Source organism: Phycodurus eques, chromosome 20 (assembly GCF_024500275.1).
Source record: "Phycodurus eques isolate BA_2022a chromosome 20, UOR_Pequ_1.1, whole genome shotgun sequence".
In the NCBI taxonomy this organism is placed as follows: domain Eukaryota; kingdom Metazoa; phylum Chordata; class Actinopteri; order Syngnathiformes; family Syngnathidae; genus Phycodurus; species Phycodurus eques.
This window is the reverse complement of record NC_084544.1, coordinates 1296038-1314650: the sequence shown is the minus strand read 5'-3', so window position 1 is coordinate 1314650 and position 18613 is coordinate 1296038. Positions and strand designations below refer to the sequence as shown.

Genomic DNA, 18613 nt, shown 5'->3' with positions numbered 1-18613 from the left:
TTCCACCCCCCCCCCCCCCCCCCGCCCGCTAGCTTTATTAGCACTTTCACCATGTGTGTGTGTGTGTGTGTGTGTACACACTACAAACTATGTGCACGATGAAAATAAAAGACTGCACAACCTGCATGTGTTGCGTGTCAAGGTCTGACCTTGTGGAACTGAGTTAAGAGTTTTGTGTGTCTTGTTATCTGTTTTTTCTGGCATGGCTTCTTGAAACTTTTGTGGGTCTACGCAAGATAGGCATTTTTACCAAATTTCATGTTGCAAAGTTGAATTCCCTTTGGGGGCTGAGCTTTCCCAAATTTCCAGGGGTGCTTCCATCTTCAGCAGGATGAACACACTTGCAAAATGTGGTGAATTTTTCAGTATGTTCAAGTCCTCCAAACGGAGCTTTCAAGAGGGCAGTGGCCCTATTTAACAAAGTGAATGTTTGGTCTTTGGCGTTTCGCAGCTCAAGACAGGCTAAACCCAAAGCAAGATGAGAATATTTGGGTCAAGAACCGAGCCAAAGCCGATTGGAACATTGGGCGGTTTTGGTCACCAAGCGGAGGTCCGTTCGCAAGAAACCGTGAGGGTTGGATTAAGGTTCGGCTGCCGCTTACAAATCAACTTGAGTGATTCTTTTCGTAGAAGCCCAATGAAGCCAGGGAGATTTTGTCGAGGGATTACAAAGGGGACCCCCACGCCCCCTCGGACCCTTTCATATGCTTCTCCAAAGCAGCAAATACTAGTATACGAGTTAATGTGTAAGTTAGTTGTCTTATTAGTAAGTTAATAAATCAGTGAGTTACTTAGAGAGTAAAGTACTTTTGAGGTTACTTAGTAAATGAGTTATTTAGTTAGTAAAGTACTTATTAGGCCACTTAGTAAGTTGTTTATTTCGTAAGTTTACACAGACGTGGTTAAAAACAGACAAGCACTTAGTAATGCCCGTTACCACCACCTACAGGCCCTGGAGTGCAACTGACTGACCAAACATTAAGAACTTTCCAGGTTGTGTCACGCCCCTTCAAGTCAACTTGAACAACACGGTTCAAAACAACTACCGGCCAAGTGCACACTGACGCCCGTGCAGCCGCCGACAACCTCGTTGCCACGGCGATACCGCAATGCCGCATGCAGCAGCAGCGACCACCCCTTCCCAGCCCCCGAGTGGGACACAAAAGGCAACAAAAGCTATGGAATGATCCTCATTCCTCAACTTTTTATTGCCCCGCCACTGATGCATTGTGGGAAAACGAGGTGTTGCGGGAGTAATACCTTTGAGAGCGCTGATCTCGTGCTGGATGGACCTGGCTGGATCCATGCTGCGTGATTCCCAAACGGCCAGAGGGATGGAACGGTCTCAAAGTGGGAACAAGCAGCCTATTCCCTGTCTCTCTCTCTCACGCGCTGTCGCGCTTGCTCACAGAGTTGGCGGCTTCGTGGTTTTTTTTTGTCCCCTCCTGCCTCGCACACTATCCCTTTCATTGGGGGGAAACAAACTCCAACAGAAAAACAAGTGCACCTCCTCCCGCCCCACCCTGATGGTGCATCGTCCTCTTCCTCCTCCTTCACAGGGAGGTGCCAGGACAACAGAGGGCAACCTGCTCAATGGGACCAATCGCTACCATTGCGCCAGGACGGGATTTTCTTTTTTTTTTCTCCCCTCCGGCCTGTGACTCAGCATTATCTGCCGGAAATGCAGCGGAAAGCTGCTCATCCAACAACACTGGAGCTCTGCCTAGCTTTTGGCTTCCACATGATAGTCACTTGCTTGCGAGAAAAGAAAATGTAGGATCTTCCCCCAGGTGGCTACCAGGTCAGGGATGGAGAAACTCGGTGTGAAGGTGCCATTATGTCAATTAGACAGAATTGTGCTGTCACAAGTTAAGTAATATACGTAATGCGGAAGTTAGTTATTTATGTATGTAATATCTTATGTATTTTGTAAATTACAATACAGTAATTATGTTAAATAAGTTAGTGAGGCAGTTACAGAGTAAGTTATTAAGTTGATCTACTTGGCTGTCTAGTTAATAGTCAAGTTACTTTGTTATTTCGTAAGTTATATAGTAAGTTAAGTTTGGAGGGAAGGCTAAATTAGTGGCCGCAGCTTTAAGCTAGTAGGTATGACATACGCAATAAATGTCTAATTTGTAGCGAGCTAGTCGGCTTTCCCGGCATGTAATACCACTATATTCCTGAAGAGGTGATAGTGAGTCAATTTAGCAAGAACAAGCTAAAAAGGTGAAAGAAATTGATCTTCCTCATAATGCTGCTCTGAAGGGCGAAAGGCGAGCCGGAACTAATGATGACAACGGGAATTAATATCTAGAGTCTGTCAGCTTCCGAATGAGTGATGAGTCAGCATTTTCAAAAGTCAGAGACCTTAGGAAACCTTTTTTTTTTTTTTTTTTTTGCGCTTGCACTTAAAGGGATTAATCAAATAGCTTTAACGATCATATGATCACAGGCATGCTGCCTCCAGTTTGTCGGTACAATGTAATAATTTGATCAAATGTTCTGTGGTGAGCTGCAAACCAAAGCAAGTTGTGATCAAAGGCTTCACAGCTGCTTTTCATTTATCGCATAAATACCTGACATTTTTCACAAGTCACCCAACCAGATGGAATTATGATGGAGTGATAAATTACAACCTGAATTTTTCTTTTCTTTTCTAGCACGGAGCTGCTGAATTCAACAGCAACACTGACATCTTGTTCACTGGCAGGCGTTGCGCACACATTTTGGACCATTAAACGTGGATGACTTGACTGAAATGAGAGTGGTTAGTGTAGAAGAGCTGACAAAGCACAGTCCATCCACGGCAGCTTTTCTTTTAAGCGGAGCTGGACGCCAGGCGGCGGCCGGGCGGGGCCGAACCCGCTCGGTCCGCCGGCTGGCATTCCGCGCGGGAGTCGGGCTCGCTGTGGCGTGCCTGAGCCCGCCCGGCGTTAGCGCCATTGTTGTAGGGATGAGCGGCCGGCAGACGCTCACCCGTGTTTGCCGTTTACATCATCAGGTCTTGGTGAAGCAGCATTTGACTCATCTAATTCCAAGGCTATATACACACAGCCTGCTGCAAGCACAACGTGTTAGTCAGACAAGCTCGTACTCTGCATTCTGGACATTTGCGCGGTACAATTTCTCCTTTCTTAATTCAGCAAAATAAAGTTTGAGAATTAAATATTAGGAACTACCACCAACAAATACATTTTTTACCCCAGCGGTACGGAATGAAGTGGCCGAATGAAGCCATTATTAAACAAGATTAGTGAATCAGAAAAGCATAAATACAGGTCAAATTTTCACTGTATAAGAAAATGTATTTTCGTATTTTAACTAGATTGTATAAAATGAAGTCAATGATTTATCAATTATTTGATAACATAAATACACAATTTTAAACGTTTAAAATTGTTTATATGAATTATGATTGTATTTTATTACTTTTAATAAAAATTTATCATTTGTGATAAATGAATACAAAATAGATATTACTTATAATTACTGTGAATAAAATCAATTAACCAATTTAATAAAAATCAATACAAAATGGTGCTTAAATCTCTATAAAATTGTTGATTTAAAAATATTTGAATCCAATCAATTAACTAATTAAAGAATTTAAATGAAAACAATCAAAGAAATTGAAAGAAATTGTTTACATTTTTTGAATATTTATATATTTTTTTACATTTAATTGGAATTAAAATAGAAAATATATAAATAAATCCAATGAAAATAATAGAATCAAAATTAAAAGTAAAAACTTTTTCATTTCAATTAAATACTTTTTAATTCTAATTTTATTGAAGTGGAATTAAAATAAAATACAAATAAGATAAGAATAATAAGCAATACATGAACAATAAAAATACATGTGTTTTAACTACCCAATTTTGGAAGGGGGGCGCAAATATAACAAGACGCTTGATCAGTGTAAACGCTGGTTGGCCCGGGTTTAAGAACGGAGTGGTCCTTATGTGGCGCGTGGGCCATACATTGGGCACCTCTGCTTGAAACCCTCCCCAAAATAAGATCAGGTGCAAAACTCCCAAAAGTATCACGACAAAAACACAGCAAATAATCAACATTCACATGTGGCCTGACTGTTTGTGTGCGTTTCATGATAAGAAATAGTCCAAAAACAGACTTTGATGTCCCCGTTTGAAGACATGATTTGACCTTTCTGCAGCTTCCACTCTTAAATCTGTTTTTAGGAGCGGGGGGGTGGGGGGGGATTGCATAATTAACGTCAGCTGTTGCTAAATCTCAGGCTTGGGATTGCAGGAAGAAGACACGAAATCGCATGCCCGGCAGTCCTCTCATCCCAGATCAGTTTCAAATGTTTCATTCCTACTCCGGTTCCGGTCCACGTTCACGTCGCAGCGGCGACGACGACGACGAGTCACTGGCCGCATCTTGTCACCTCTCAGAAACGCGATGCGGACAAAAGCATTGAGACACGCCTCGTAACCATATAGACGTCCTTTAAATTTCCACAAAACTCGCCAGCTTCTCAAAAAGGGTTGTGAAAATAGGATAAGCGTATTCAATTATTCTTTGAAAACTACTTCGATATGAATCACCGGATTTGGCGGATTTAAACAGTATTGTTGACGTCGAGTGTGAGCTGTATGAATTTAGATATGAAAAGTTACAAGATGAATAACTTCACATCATCACTACGGTGACGAGGCAGAAAATCACTGACATTTTGCTGCATGCTTTGAATGGGGGAAAAGTAGCGCCATGCAGTGTACAAATGTCAAAGATTTGTAGTCCAAATTAATTAGTACAAGAATTGCATATTGATGTTATGAATGTGTTGAAAAAAATAAGTTTTTTTTTTTTTTTTAATATAAATAAATGGAATTTGTTGCTGTCACTATGGACAAATGTGTCATCTTGTGTAGCTTTTCCAATTTAGGCTAATTTAATAATAATAACAATATCTCAGATTCATATATCCCCTTTTCGAGTTACCCAAAGATGCTTTAATTTATTTTTTTTTAAATTTATTTAAGAAAGGCTAACATTTCCCGGAAGAGCGGAAGCTGTTATAGCAGTCAAAGAAGTCAAAATTTCTTCACGTTTCACTTCTTACGCTTCAAATGCACCCCAATACTTTTGTCCGTGTAGATTTTGGGGTCCTCTCCCCGTTTTTGGGGGTCCTCCACCCTTTTAAGATCAAGAATACTTTGAGAGATCATTATTATCCAGATATTGGCTACCTTTGTACTTACATAAGTTTGAAAGCACATCTCTCACACAGACTAACGGGAGTACGTATGTTTTATCGCGGCCGGTCAGCCAAAATTATTTATTTTTGATTTTTTTTGCGCTCACGTCAAGTCTCACATGAGGTTGAGAAGATCGCGTTCAGATCCAAAGTGGCGCGCCGGTGTGAACATATGTGGCGATAATTTACGAGCGGGACCTCTGTCAGCAGGGGTCACGTCAGCGTCAGCCCCCGCCCCGCGGAGGGCACTACAGCAGAAATACATTTCCATTAACCATTTCAATGACTTTCTTGGAGGAAAATATATTATGATTAATATATATATTGGCTTGCATTTGGATTACTTTTCTTAATTTTGAATGAATGCATCAGTAGGAACCTTGGAGGTATCCTTCAAAAAAAGTGGATTAAAAGCATAGATCATTATTTTGGAATTAACCAAAAAATGTTTGTTACATTATATGTGTAAAACATGATACCATATTGACCTATTGACAAATGTGCTAAATTTTGCAATATCGCTTCATATGACAACCCAGATAAGTGAATTTCTATTAAAAAAGTTAAAAACAATATGCAATGAAATCGTTCACTTTTCTTTTATGTCTTCAAAATTGTAAATATGAGTCAAACCTTTTCAAAATCTCAAACTAATATGTTCCACCACAAGGCGCTTGGAGGTCATATTTGGAGAAATATGTCACGTTTGAGAATTCGGCAGCATCGCACATGACCAGAGAGAGCCAATCACAGGCGTCAGCTTTAGAAGGAAGAAGTGAGATGAAAAAAATCTGAGTTTATGAAGCCATTTTTCAAATGCAACTAAAATGTTAATCATGGAAATTTCCAAAAGCAACTGTAATTTCAGAACAATTTTTCTCCCAGTAATGTAACGGATTACAATTACATACATTTTGTATTTAAATGATGTAATCTGGTTACCTGTAATTAGTTACGCCTCAACATTGGTAACAACAAATAGAAATGAAAGTTTGTGCATCATGATAGTTCAATGGGCATTGTGTGTTGCGGCTTCTGGTTTGGGCGTCTTCTAGCGTCACGACGAAGCTGTGACAATATTCGGCATTTTTCGCAGAGGATCAAGAATATATGCCTGTGAGTATTGTTCCAAGTTCTGTCTGCGTGTGTTGATACTCCTTGTATGCAAATATAAGTTCTTTCAAGCTTTATAACTACAGCAACATCAATGCTACTTTTGTTAGCCCATCTATGGCTTTTTGCATTGTGTGTTAGCACTATGCTGGAGGGCTTACATGAGGCAATGTTATGTGGTTTAATACACAGCATGTAATTCTCTTTGTTTTGTTTAGTTCGACAGCAAACTTTAACTGGGAGTGGCAAGAAAGCGAGTGTGTGTGAGAGAGACTATTTTTGAGTTGCATGAAACTGATCTGAGGGAAGCACGGCATTAAGAGTGGAGGGGGTGAGGGGGGGGGGGGGGCAATCATGGGGGTGTTCTGTACATGTGCTCCCAAAACAAACTCATCACGTCGCCATTTCAGACGTGAACTTTCCTGGCATTTGCGCTAACACATATAAATGCAGCGCACGCACGCACGCACGTTTGGCCAGGGCCGCGTATTTGAAAGTGTGTATTTCGGGTGTCTAAGAAGGGGGCGAGGTACATTGTATGCTGGGATGCATTTAGATGGGCAAACAAGGAGGGTCCGTTTGCGCTGCACTTTAAAGATGAAAGCAGACAAAAAAACTATGTTCTTTTATTTTATTAGGTTTTGTTTGAATTGAGAACCATGTATGGCGCCAATGGAACAGCTTTTAATTTTAATACAAATATTTTTCAATTTTATATACATTTATTATTCATTCATCTTCCGTTACGCTTATCCTTACATTTAGTAAGGCAATGTTATTTTAAAGATGCGATAATTGTGTTTTTCACATTTTTACTCTAATTTGCAGATGTAAAATCCCACTGACATTACCCAGTGGCCTGATTTTATTTATTTTAATCACAAACAATAAGGTATATCAGCATATTTACTGATAAAAGTTGAGAAAATACATATAAAGAAACTATAGCTTTGTTCGCATTGTTATATATTTGTCATTTTTAAGTTAAAATAGACTACTATTTCCATGTTTTTTTTTATATTTGTACTGTAGTTTACAAAGATGTTAGGTACCATTGAAAACCCAGCTTTTATTATTTTTTTTTATTTTAAAGAAAAAAAAGTGCCATTATTAGACAACATTTTTTAAAGGTAGGATGACTCTCAGATATTTTGCGTCACTTATTCCAAAAGGTGTGAATTTTTTATTGAAAAATGTACACTGTACTTTAATCGGGTTATACTACATTTTATCCATCAGCATTAACGATATGTATGACAGTAGTTTGGACTCTACACGTACTGGTCGCTTCATTAGGTACGCCATACAACGTATGTAGCCTGTACCTAACGGAGTGTCCGGCCAGTGCACGTGACGGGAGCAAAACTAATCATCACAATGAATCTGACAGAGGCGTCACTCTACACAGTTATTTTAAAGCCGAATGCTTCGATAATGAACGCCTGTTATTTCCCCTGCTGCGATAAGGACAGCTGGCGGGTTAATAGCAACATGCTCACGGGGGGTACCATCAACGTTCGCCATTCCCAGTGCTCGAAAGAAAACGGTTGCTGTTTAGTGAGAGCCTTTAAAGAGTGAAAGGGCACATGGTCTGATTGTGCCACTGTGTAAGCATGACATGTATTAGCCTTCTTGTACAATCAAACCAGTAGCCTAGACAAAAATACACGCATAAAAGAAGCAGGAAATGGCAGCGTGTCAGAAATAGTGGCGGTAGGGGGCGTGGGAAAGAAAATATCGGGCGGCAAACATTCCCCGAATGGGCCCACTCCGCTCAGGACTCTTAGTTTTGGTTTGTTTTCACAGCCAACTACCATATGTCACTTTGTACTACATCGTCTGCGGCTCTGATGGTACTTTCAGAATGGCAGGTGGGATCACTTCAGTTCTTTACGTCACAGTCAGGCCAAAATCTGTTTCCTAAAAATTGGATTTTACTGTTAAAGCATTCCACTTCCTGTTTCCCCAGAGTGGCACCAATTGGAGCGCCACTCACTTGACACATGGGCTCCCATGTTCTGACATTGGCAACTCATCTCATCTTGTCGCCTAATTGCGATTTACCGTGAAAGTATTCCACTTTCTGTTTCCCCTGCAAATCACCGTGGGACCCATTAGTGCTTCACTCGCTTGACACACGGGCTCGGCACACGGGCTGACATGCTCCAACACTGGCAGCTTATCTCATCTGTCGCCTAATTGCGTTTTACTACGAAAGTATTCCACTTCCCGTTTCGTCACCGAACCAATGTAGGACCAAATAATGCTCCACTCACTTGACGCATGGGCTGACACATTCTACCATTGGCGGCTCATCTCGCCCTAATAAAAATAACCCGATTGTATTTTACTGTGAAGGCGTTCCACTTCCTGCTTCCCCGGCAAATCAATGTGGGACCAATTATTGTTCCACTCCCTAGACACATGGGCTTGACACATGGTCCTCAACTGTTCTGATATCGGCAACTCAATTTGTGTTTTGACGAATGTAATTTTACTGTGAAAGCATTGCACTTCCTGTTCCCCCAGCAAATCGATTAAGCCCCAACTAGCGTTCCGCTCCCTTGACACATGGGCTTGACACACGGGCTCACATGATGTGACTCTGGCAGTTCATCTCGTCCTAATAAAAAGTATCCGATTGCATTCTCCTGTGCAAGCGTTCCACTTGCCGTTTCCACAGCAAAGAAGCGTTCCCTCCCGTTGACACACGGGCGTTACCTTTATACTTCTCCCTCACGTTCTCGTAGGCCTGCATGTAGTCCTGCTCCTCGGGCAGACGTTGGCCCGGGGTGAGAACGGCGGGCCGGGTCTGGCCCTGCTCTGGCGGGCGAATGCTCCGCCGCACGCTGGCCACCGCCTCGCTTGCGCTCCCGCTCATCTTGGGTCAACACGAAAGTCAAAGTGGGACAGCCTGGTCTGCCCGTCTGCGTGGACCCAGACTCAGCCCCCCCGCCCCCCCCCCCCCCAATCCCCCTCCTCATCCCCCCAACACACACAGACACGTGTGATGTCAGACCCCCTCTTAAAGGCGCAGACCGCATGCGGTCAGGGTCCGGACAGATGACACATGTGCTGCTTGAAAGCGCGAGTGATATCGAAGGTCACTGGAGGTCGTTCACGAGAGTAGCAGATGTGTCACTCGACAGCTCGCTTGGTTTGTGGCAACCAATGGAGACGCTCGGTATGAACATGGCGGTATAAAATCTGTTGTCATTGGTTGCTTGGCTCCTTCGTACCTCATTTGAAACACTAACGCTGCCTTCAAACTGTAAGACAGGTTTGAAAGCCTACTTAAAAACCTTAATACTAGTTTCAAGCCCAAATTTGAAAGCCTAAATCTCCCTTAAAACCCTAACCATGGCTTGTAACCGTACCTTAAACCTCTAACCCAGGCTTGAAACTCTATTTTCAAAACCCCAACATTGGCTTGACACTTTAACTTGAAACGCTAACCAAATCTTAAAACTTTCCCCCTAGTTTGAAAACCTAACTTGAGACCCTAACCCTGGCCTTGAACCACTGTTTGACGACCCCGATTTAAACCATTAACGTAGGCCTGAAACCAAAACCGTGGCTTCACGCCCTACTTTGAAACCGAAGAACATATTTTTAACAGGACACGCCTGAGAACAGAAAGAATCTAATTACCGCCTATTAACTCATTTACTGCCATTGAATTCAAATATTAACATGAAGGACCGGCAGTGATTAAAAGTCTCAAAGTGGATGTTCATGATCTTCATCCGACAGCAACTGTATAATACTGTCGTATGTACAGTAACTGTTTGTTGGCTACTTCCTGGTTTATGGAGGACAATGAACAGACACACGGGGTACCATCACGCTTATGAATGTGATCAAATCATAAACAGCAATCAAATCGATGATTGGATCATATGACACTAATGGAAACAACAGGAACCATTTGCATTCCTTAAGGCACAATCTACACTACTAATGCACCACGTACAGCCGATTGATTAGTCTGACTTTTACTTTCACCGCAATTACAAGACACATGTACCCCTAAAGGAAACACACACACACACACACACAATTGAGGTAGAGTGTTATTACTATCAAGTGTGTGTGTGTATTTTCTTAGCTCCTCTGGCTGCCTCTCAAAAAACTTGATAGCAAATGTCCCTGTTCCATGAGTGCTGACATCAAGTCTCAGCTCGATCCTTGTGTGTGTGTGTGTGTGTGTGTGTGTGTGCGTATGCAGACGCCATTATGTCACATGTTCAGCCCGCACGCACACAAGCAACCGCACGTCTTAGTCTTATGTCACTTAAAAATCCACTAGATCAGGGGTGTGCAAACTTTGGTGCTCAAGGGTCACAATCTCTAAAATGAACAGGTCATTTGTAGATGAGGTTTAAAACAAAAAAGTGACGGTATGTTGTTGAAACTCATTTTAATAATAAATTAAAAATGGTCTTTTTTTTTTAAATTGATTAATTATTACTTCTATTAAATACTGTATGATTGCTTATTTGATAAATTTTCAATAAATCTATTACATTTTAATGAGATTTTTGTTGATTGAATGCATTTTAATTGGCCAAATGTAGAACTACAAATTTTAGCGGACTCGATGATTTAAATGCTCGGTGGCTCCACTTTGCCCTTCACTAGAAGAAGATGTATCATCTGTATGACATCACAGTGCTGCAGTACCCCACCCTGATTAATCAATATCTGGGGCGGCGGGGCGATCTCATTTCATACCACATGTCCGATTGTAAATTGATACGCGCGCACACCAACTGGCCACATCGTTAGGTATCTTCGTCTAAAAAGAAGTCAATCCAGGAGCTGGAATACAAACAAACAAACGATTTGTATTGTGGTCATGCTGAGAGTTGTCCATAATATTTTCAACCTGTAGCTCATGAAGTGGTCAGTGTGTGTGTGCTTGTGTGTGTGTTGAAAACAGGGGTGAGCTAACGTTTGTGCTCCATGGCCACATTTCATTTTTAAAACAAACAGATGGACCGGGTAATTTTCAGATGAGGTGAATAAAAAGTGTAGGTATCAAAAAATAATAATAATAAAATAATTGTAAAACAGATTTTTTTTTTTTTTTAAATAATGAATTAAGAGTATAGGGCGGCACGGTGACAACTGGTTAGCACGTCAGCCTCACAATTGTGAGGTTGCGGGTTAAAATCCCGGCCCCGCCTGTGTGGAGTTTGCATGTTCTCCCCGTGCCTGTGTGGCTTTTCTCCGGGTACTCCGCTTTCCTCCCACGTCCCAAAAACACGCACGTTTGGTTAATTGAGGACTCTAAATTCCCCGTAGTTGTGAATTTGAGTGCCAATGGTTATTTGTTTCTATGTGCCCTGGGATTGGCTGGCGACCAGTTTGGGGTGTACCCCGCCTCCCGCCCAGAGTCAGCTGGATAGGCTCCAGCACGCCCGCGACCCAAGTGAGGAGAAGCGGTACGGAAGATGAATGAATGAATTATATATTGTTCATATTTTTTTTATTTGATATACGAACATAAATGACATGAATTAAATCAAAATAATTTATGTAATTTATTCCATTTTGTATTATAATCAATTATTTAATACAATTTAACAATTTGTATATCCAAAATGGTTTAATGTACTATTTTCATTTATCCTTTAAGCCACTAACTAGCTGTACATTGGCTCCCTCTAGTGGTAAGTGAAAGCATCGCTGCCAAAGTACAGTTCAGTTATATTTAACTTTGAAGTTCCATACATTCGCATTTAATCTTTAACAACATTTAAGTAATTTTTGTATTAACTTTTGTGCAGTACATTTTAACACAGTTCAATTAGGTAATCATTGTTGTATATTTAAGCGTTAAGTGTAAGTGTTAATATTTAAAACGGGCCTACGAGCTGTCATGCTTTAAGAGCCGAGTCATTTTTTAGTGGTACTTGGTGTAAAAGGTTTTAGAACCACTGATTCAAGAAGTTATTTGATGAGATAAGTAAGAAAAACAACAATACATAGTAACTCACCAACTGTAAGGGAAAATCAGCTAAATGAATGCAACAAATAGCTCAGTGGGCCGGATTCAAGAATGGCGCAGGGCATATGCGGCCCCCGTGCCATACTTTGCCCACCCCCGGTCTAAAAGGTTCGTACCTGCGATCCGGATGACGGCGCGCTCGGCCGGATCCAGCACGTCGCCCGAGGCCGACTTGGAGCGTTTGATGCGCTGGTGCTTGGGCAGGTTCCAGGGCAGCGTGTCGCCCGGGGACGGCGAGCCCCCCAGCGGGTACACGTCGGCGGCGCTCTCCTCCGACGCCGCCCGGACCAGGGGCCTCTTTTTGGGCTGATCCTGCACCTCCTCTATGGACTGCGGGAAGGAACAAAGAATTACTACATTATAAAAGGATGTATGAACATTCTACATACGACCCTTTTCAAACATCGACTAGAACAACGGAACTTTATTTGGCGCTAATCAGAGGCAGGTGTGTGCTGACATGAGTTTGAATGCGATTGGTTTATTCTAAAAACACAGCCACGTCCCGGCGGGGAAGAGGACGTGTACACTTGCGCAACCACATTATTTCAGTTATATTCGTACTTCCGAACAAGCAAGCGTACACGTGAAGGACTTGTCTTTGGTCTGGATTCTGCTGAGTCACATCTGCCACAGAGTGCAGCATGCAGCTGCCTCCCGACTGGGCGCTGGCTACACTATCACACACGCTCAGATCTGATTGGATGGGAGCCAGCCGGGAGCATTAAAAAAAAAAAAAAAAAGTCCCCGAACAACATCGTTCTGCTTCTGCACACAACAACTACATTACAGCCTGAGTCTCAAATTTTCTGATCCCTGCAGACTGTAGTGCTAACCTACTATAATTCATTTAGTTTTCATCTATGCAAAATGAACACTTACATAATACATTAGATCCGAACACGTAGACTAGAACTGGAATAGATGACAGAAGTCTAGAATAAACGATAGATTAGACAGATAGCTCGAGCACAAAACAATGCGATGAAACAAATCTTGTGGGCTCAGCAGAGATGTAGTACAGATAGATCCAGGATACATGCCACGGAAGATCCAGAATAGATTTGATCAAAAGTTAGCTCTTGTATTGATCAGAACATTTATAGACGTAAAGGCGGATCTAAATTGCAACAGATCGAGAATTGGTAGATCCAATTCAGCTAGAGACGCAGATTGCTACAGCTAGAAAAGTTAACACTAGCTAGATGTAGAATAGACAAATCTAGAAAAGCTATATCTAGAATAGAAAGGGACCTAGACTGGCTAGATTTATCAGCTTGACTAGATATCGCTAGATATGCTATTTAAGCATCGATAGATAGATTTATAATAAATACATTGAGTAGAAAGACCGAACCTAGACGGATGGAGAATTAAGGGCTGGCTCTAGGATGCGCCCAAATCCAGAACAGCTAGTCAGTTAGAGCTCGCATGTAGGATAAAATTAGGTTAGAACAAGATCTAGAATAGTTAGCTCGACCAAAGACGGATAGATAGAGCTTTTCTTTTTCATTACATCGATTATAATAGTAGTACAGATGTATAAATCTTGAAGACAGCTCTACATTAAAATGATTAGATCTAGAATAGCTAGATAGCTCAACTAAGCATAGATGTATCAATCTAGAAAAAAAAAGCGATATAAACTAGATAGCTCTAGAATGACTCGAAGGATCTAGATTAGCTAGTCAGGTAGACGTAGTATAAGTAGACCTAGAACAGATAGACCTAGATTAAACACCAGATCTAGAATACTTAGATAGAGAGATCTAATCTTATTTTTCATGATTGTTCTAATTTATTATATCAACCATAATGGTAGATAGATCTAGAAGGCATAGCTCTATATTAGAAGGAGTGCATCCACAACAGCTAAACCTAGCATAGATCCATAGATCAAGGACATAGATCAGAAGACGGCATAGTGGGCTGTCATTCGAATGCACAGGTGTACCTAATGAAGTGGCCTGTGAGCGGAACGTGCTTGCAAGTCTTTTACAGAACTTAAAAGAAACTCGAGAAACAAAATATTGACAGCTTCCGAAATAGCCCCAACGCGACCACTGACGTTACATTTCACGCAAATACTTTTCACATCGCACCGAATGACGCAAGCCAGGCCCGGGCTGCACCTGCAAACCTCGCCCCCCACTGCGCGTCCGAGCCGAGCCCGAACCTGCTGCGGCCGCCATCGTCATACTCACGGCAGACATGTCCGCAGCGGCGGGGATGGGGGCGGTGGTCGCGGCTGCGGCGGCGGGCCCACGCAAACAGTGCGTTAACAAGCGTCGCATGCAGGAGTCGATGTCACACTTTAACGCGCCTTCATCAGATTCTCTGCATCAGCCGCAGGAGAGGCGCGCATGCGCGCTGCGCGACTTTTTCTTCTTCTCCCCCCCCTGTCTTTGGAGGGGTGGGTGTGTCCCGGACTGAACCCAATGCAAAACTTGGCACGATGCTATTTGCGCTAACATGACACTTGATGGACAGCACCCGCCCACTACGTAAAGTTACAAGTGAAGACGCAAAGTACCTTTCAAAAAGGTGCACCCGAGAAACCATTTGTTCGTACGTGGGTGTCCAAATTAAAGCCCGGGGGCCATTTGCGGCCCGCCATCCATTTATTTCAGCGGCCCGCGGCATAGCAAAAATACACATTTCACACGGCAAGTGTCGTTTGTAATGTACAGCGCTTACTTTCTACATTGGGTTGCATAGCAGGAGAAGACGTATGTTCACATCTCTCACTCTTGTTTTCAACCAGTCACGCGTCATTCGATAAGATCTGACACCGAGGTCGGTTGAGTACTGTTACGGTTCGAAACGTGGAGATGCAATTCTGCTGCTGCTCAGTGCAAATGTGGCGAGTTCAATAAAGTTTTTAGATGAAAATGTGTTGTACTTAAAAGTTAAATACAACTGAACTCCAGTGAAGAAATGGACTGTAATCGGTTTTAAAAAAGTAAGCTGCCTCAATATAAATGCATCATTTGAACATTTCATTCTTTTGCATTCTACTAGAGGGAGTGCCACTCATCCCACACGTTGAGGGTCCCTCTTCCAAATCGAGTCTTGAGCATCAACAGATTTGGAACAGAATGATCGTTCTAAGACAGATAGCTAGCTCTATATCAAACATTCCCTAATAGATCTAGATCATATAGATAATAGATCATATCTGTTTGCACAAGTGTGTGGGGACGTGTGCAGACACATCCATACTTGGCGCACAGTTGCCACCATTTCAAGTGCTTCTGATGAACCCCAAATAAAGTTCAGATGTTCTCGTAGGCTTTTCTAAACATTTATTTTGCATTCTAGCAGGTTTGTGTGCTAACTGACGGATTTTTGGAACTGTTCATAATTCCCTCCATCTTGACTCTAGCTGAAGAGAAACTGCACCAAACGATTAAGGGCAGTGCATCTTTTTCTTTTTTTTTCTTCAAATTTTGTAAATCTTTTTTTGTTGTTGCTTGTTTCTGGGACATCAGAATCAGAATCAGAATCATCTTTATTGGCCAAGTATGCCCAAAACACACAAGGAATTTGTCTCCGGTAGTTGGAGCCGCTCTAGTACAACAGACAGTCAATTTACAGAACATACTGCATATTGCACGTTATTCAAGAACTGCTTTTTTTAAGTCCCCAAAAGCATGTGAACTAAGTAGAAAGTAACCTTTGAGGTCAGCGAGTCGAGACAAAAGTTGTGTTGCCGTGCGAGGTTACATAACGAGCGAGCGGCGTTTGCGTGTGTCGTCGTGGTCGTATGGATGGATCGCAGCGTGCTGCTCCACTTTTGCTCCCGTCCGGTCCGCATGCCAGCGTGGAGTCTCGTGCCAGCTCTGGGAGGCCGCCGTCCGTGAGAAACAATTTTCTTTTGTTTTAGTCTAATGAAATCCGACACGTGTTGTGTACCGTTCCGAGGATTACGATGCCGAGTGGACTGCACAGGTGTACCTAATGTCGTGGCCTCTGAGCGCACATGTAAACAATCCCAGGACTGCTCACCTTCTGCGGTCGCCTCCTCGTCCTCCTCTTCCTCCCAGATGGGGATGAAGCCTCCGAGGACGACGCCTCAAATTCCTTCACTGGCACGTCCATCACTTCCTGGATCACCTTCAGCTGAACCTTCTGGATCGGTTTTGCCTTCTTCACCTCCTCCTTTACCTTCTGGGCCACCCTCACCTTCATCATATCCTTTACTTCCTGGGCCAACTTCACCATCTTGACGGGTCTCACCTCCTTCGCCGCCTCCTTCACTTCCTGGACCGCAGTCACTTCCTTTATTGTCTCCTTTGCCTCCTGGCCCACTTTCACCTTCTTTTTGACTGCCTTTGCCTTCACCTCATTCTTCGTTTCCTGGACCACCATCACCTCCTCTATAGTGTCCTTTACCACCTGGGCCACATTTACCTTCTCCTTCTTGACTGGTTTGACCTTCTTCACCTCCTCCTCCACTTCCTGGACCACCGGTACCTCCTTTATGGTCTCCTTTACCTCCTGGGCCACCTTCACCTTCTCTTTCTTGACTGGTTTCACCTTTTTCACCTGCTCCTCTACTTCCTGGACCACCGGCGCCTCCTTTGTGGTCTCCTTGACCTCCTGGACTACCTTCGCCTTCTTCTTCTTGACTGCCTTTGCCTTCGTCACCTCCTCCTCCACTTCCTGGACCACCGGCGCCTCCTTGGTGGTCTCCTTGACCTCCTGGACTACCTTCGCCTTCTTCTTCTTGACTGGCTTTGCCTTCTTCACCTCCTCCTCCACTTCCTGGACCACCGGCACCTCCTTCATGGTCTCCTTGAGCTCCTGGACTACCTTCGCCTTCTTCTTCTTGACTGCCTTTGCCTTCGTCACCTCCTCCTCCACTTCCTGGACCACCGGCGCCTCCTTGGTGGTCTCCTTGAGCTCCTGGACTACCTTTGCCTTCTTCTTCTTGACTGCCTTTTCCTTCTTTACCTCCTCCTCCACTTCCTGGACCACCTGTACCTCCTTTATAGTCTCCTTTACCTCCTGAGCCACCTTCACCTTCTCTTTCTTGACTGGTTTCACCTTTTTCACCTTCTCCTCCTCTACTTCCTGGACCACCGGCGCCTCCTTTGTGGTCTCCTTGACCTCCTGGACTACCTTCGCCTTCTTCTTCTTGACTGCCTTTGCCTTCTTCACCTCCTCCTGCACTTCCTGGACCACCGGCGCCTTCTTTATGGTGTCCTTGAGCTCCTGGACTACCTTTGCCTTCTTCTTCTTGACTGCCTTTTCCTTCTTTACCTCCTCCTCCATTTCCTGGACCACCAGTACCTCCTTTATAGTCTCCTTTACCTCCTGAGCCACCTTCACCTTCTCTTTCTTGACTGGTTTCACCTTTTTCACCTCCTCCTCCTCCACTTCCTGGACCACCGGCGCCTCCCTTGTGGTCTCCTTGACCTCCTGGACTACCTTCGCCTTCTTCTTCTTGACTGTCTTTGCCTTCTTCACCTCCTCCTCCAGTTCCAGGACCACCGGCACCTCCTTTATGGTCTCCTTGACCTCCTGGACTACCTTTAGCTTCTTCTTGACTGCCTTTGCCTTCTTTACCTCCTCCTTCACATCCTGGACCACCGGCACTTCCTTTATGGTCTCCTTTGCCTCCTGGATTACCTTCTCCTCCTTCTTCTTCTTGACTGCCTTTGCCTTCTTTACCTCCTCCTTCACTTCCTGGACCACCGGCACTTCCTGTATGGTCTCCTTTGCCTCCTGGATTACCTTCGCCTTCTTCTTCTTGACTGCCTTTGCCTTCTTAACCTCCTCCTCCGCCTCCTGGACCAACTTCACCTGCATCCCTGCTCTGCTTTCCTTCCCCTCGTGGATCTGGTTTACCTTCTTGAAAGTCTTCACCTTATCCTTCATCTCCTCCTGGATTGTCATCATCCCTTTTTTGACCTCCTTCACCATCTTCTCCATCTCATTCTTGGCCACCTTAGACTTCTTGACCACCTCCTGGACTGCATCCTTCTCCTCCTTGACCACTTTTGCCTTTTTGACAAGCTTCTCAGTCGTTACCTTGGTCTCCTGGACCACCTTTAACGCCTTCTCTTTTACCTTCTTCACCTCCTCCTCCTTTGCCTTCTTGGCTTCCTCTTTTCGATGAGTCTTCATCTCGTTTGCATCCGGGACCACCGTGGCCTCCTTCCCCTTCTGCTCCTTAACGACTTTCATTTCCTGCACCTGGATGGTCTCAGCTTGCTTCTTTCTGGGCTTTTTTCTCTGAAATAATACAAAAAGTT

The 18613-nt window shown here is 43.5% G+C and overlaps 1 protein-coding gene across 4 annotated transcripts in view; it reads right to left on the bottom strand.

The window, feature by feature from the left end:
• Positions 1-18613, bottom strand: part of pleca (plectin a) — a 75396-nt gene that overhangs the window by 52655 nt on the left and 4128 nt on the right. For 2 of the 4 annotated variants that reach the window (XM_061664638.1, XM_061664639.1), the window contains exons 3-4: positions 16362-18593; positions 12470-12683 (exon numbers count right to left, since the gene is read on the bottom strand). In XM_061664638.1, the coding sequence (XP_061520622.1) occupies positions 12470-12683; positions 16362-18593 (2446 nt within the window). Of the gene's footprint in view, positions 1-1260; positions 1672-12469; positions 12684-14557; positions 14662-16361; positions 18594-18613 lie in introns of those variants that run through there. The other 2 variants (XM_061664640.1, XM_061664646.1) reach the window with 2 other exon arrangements.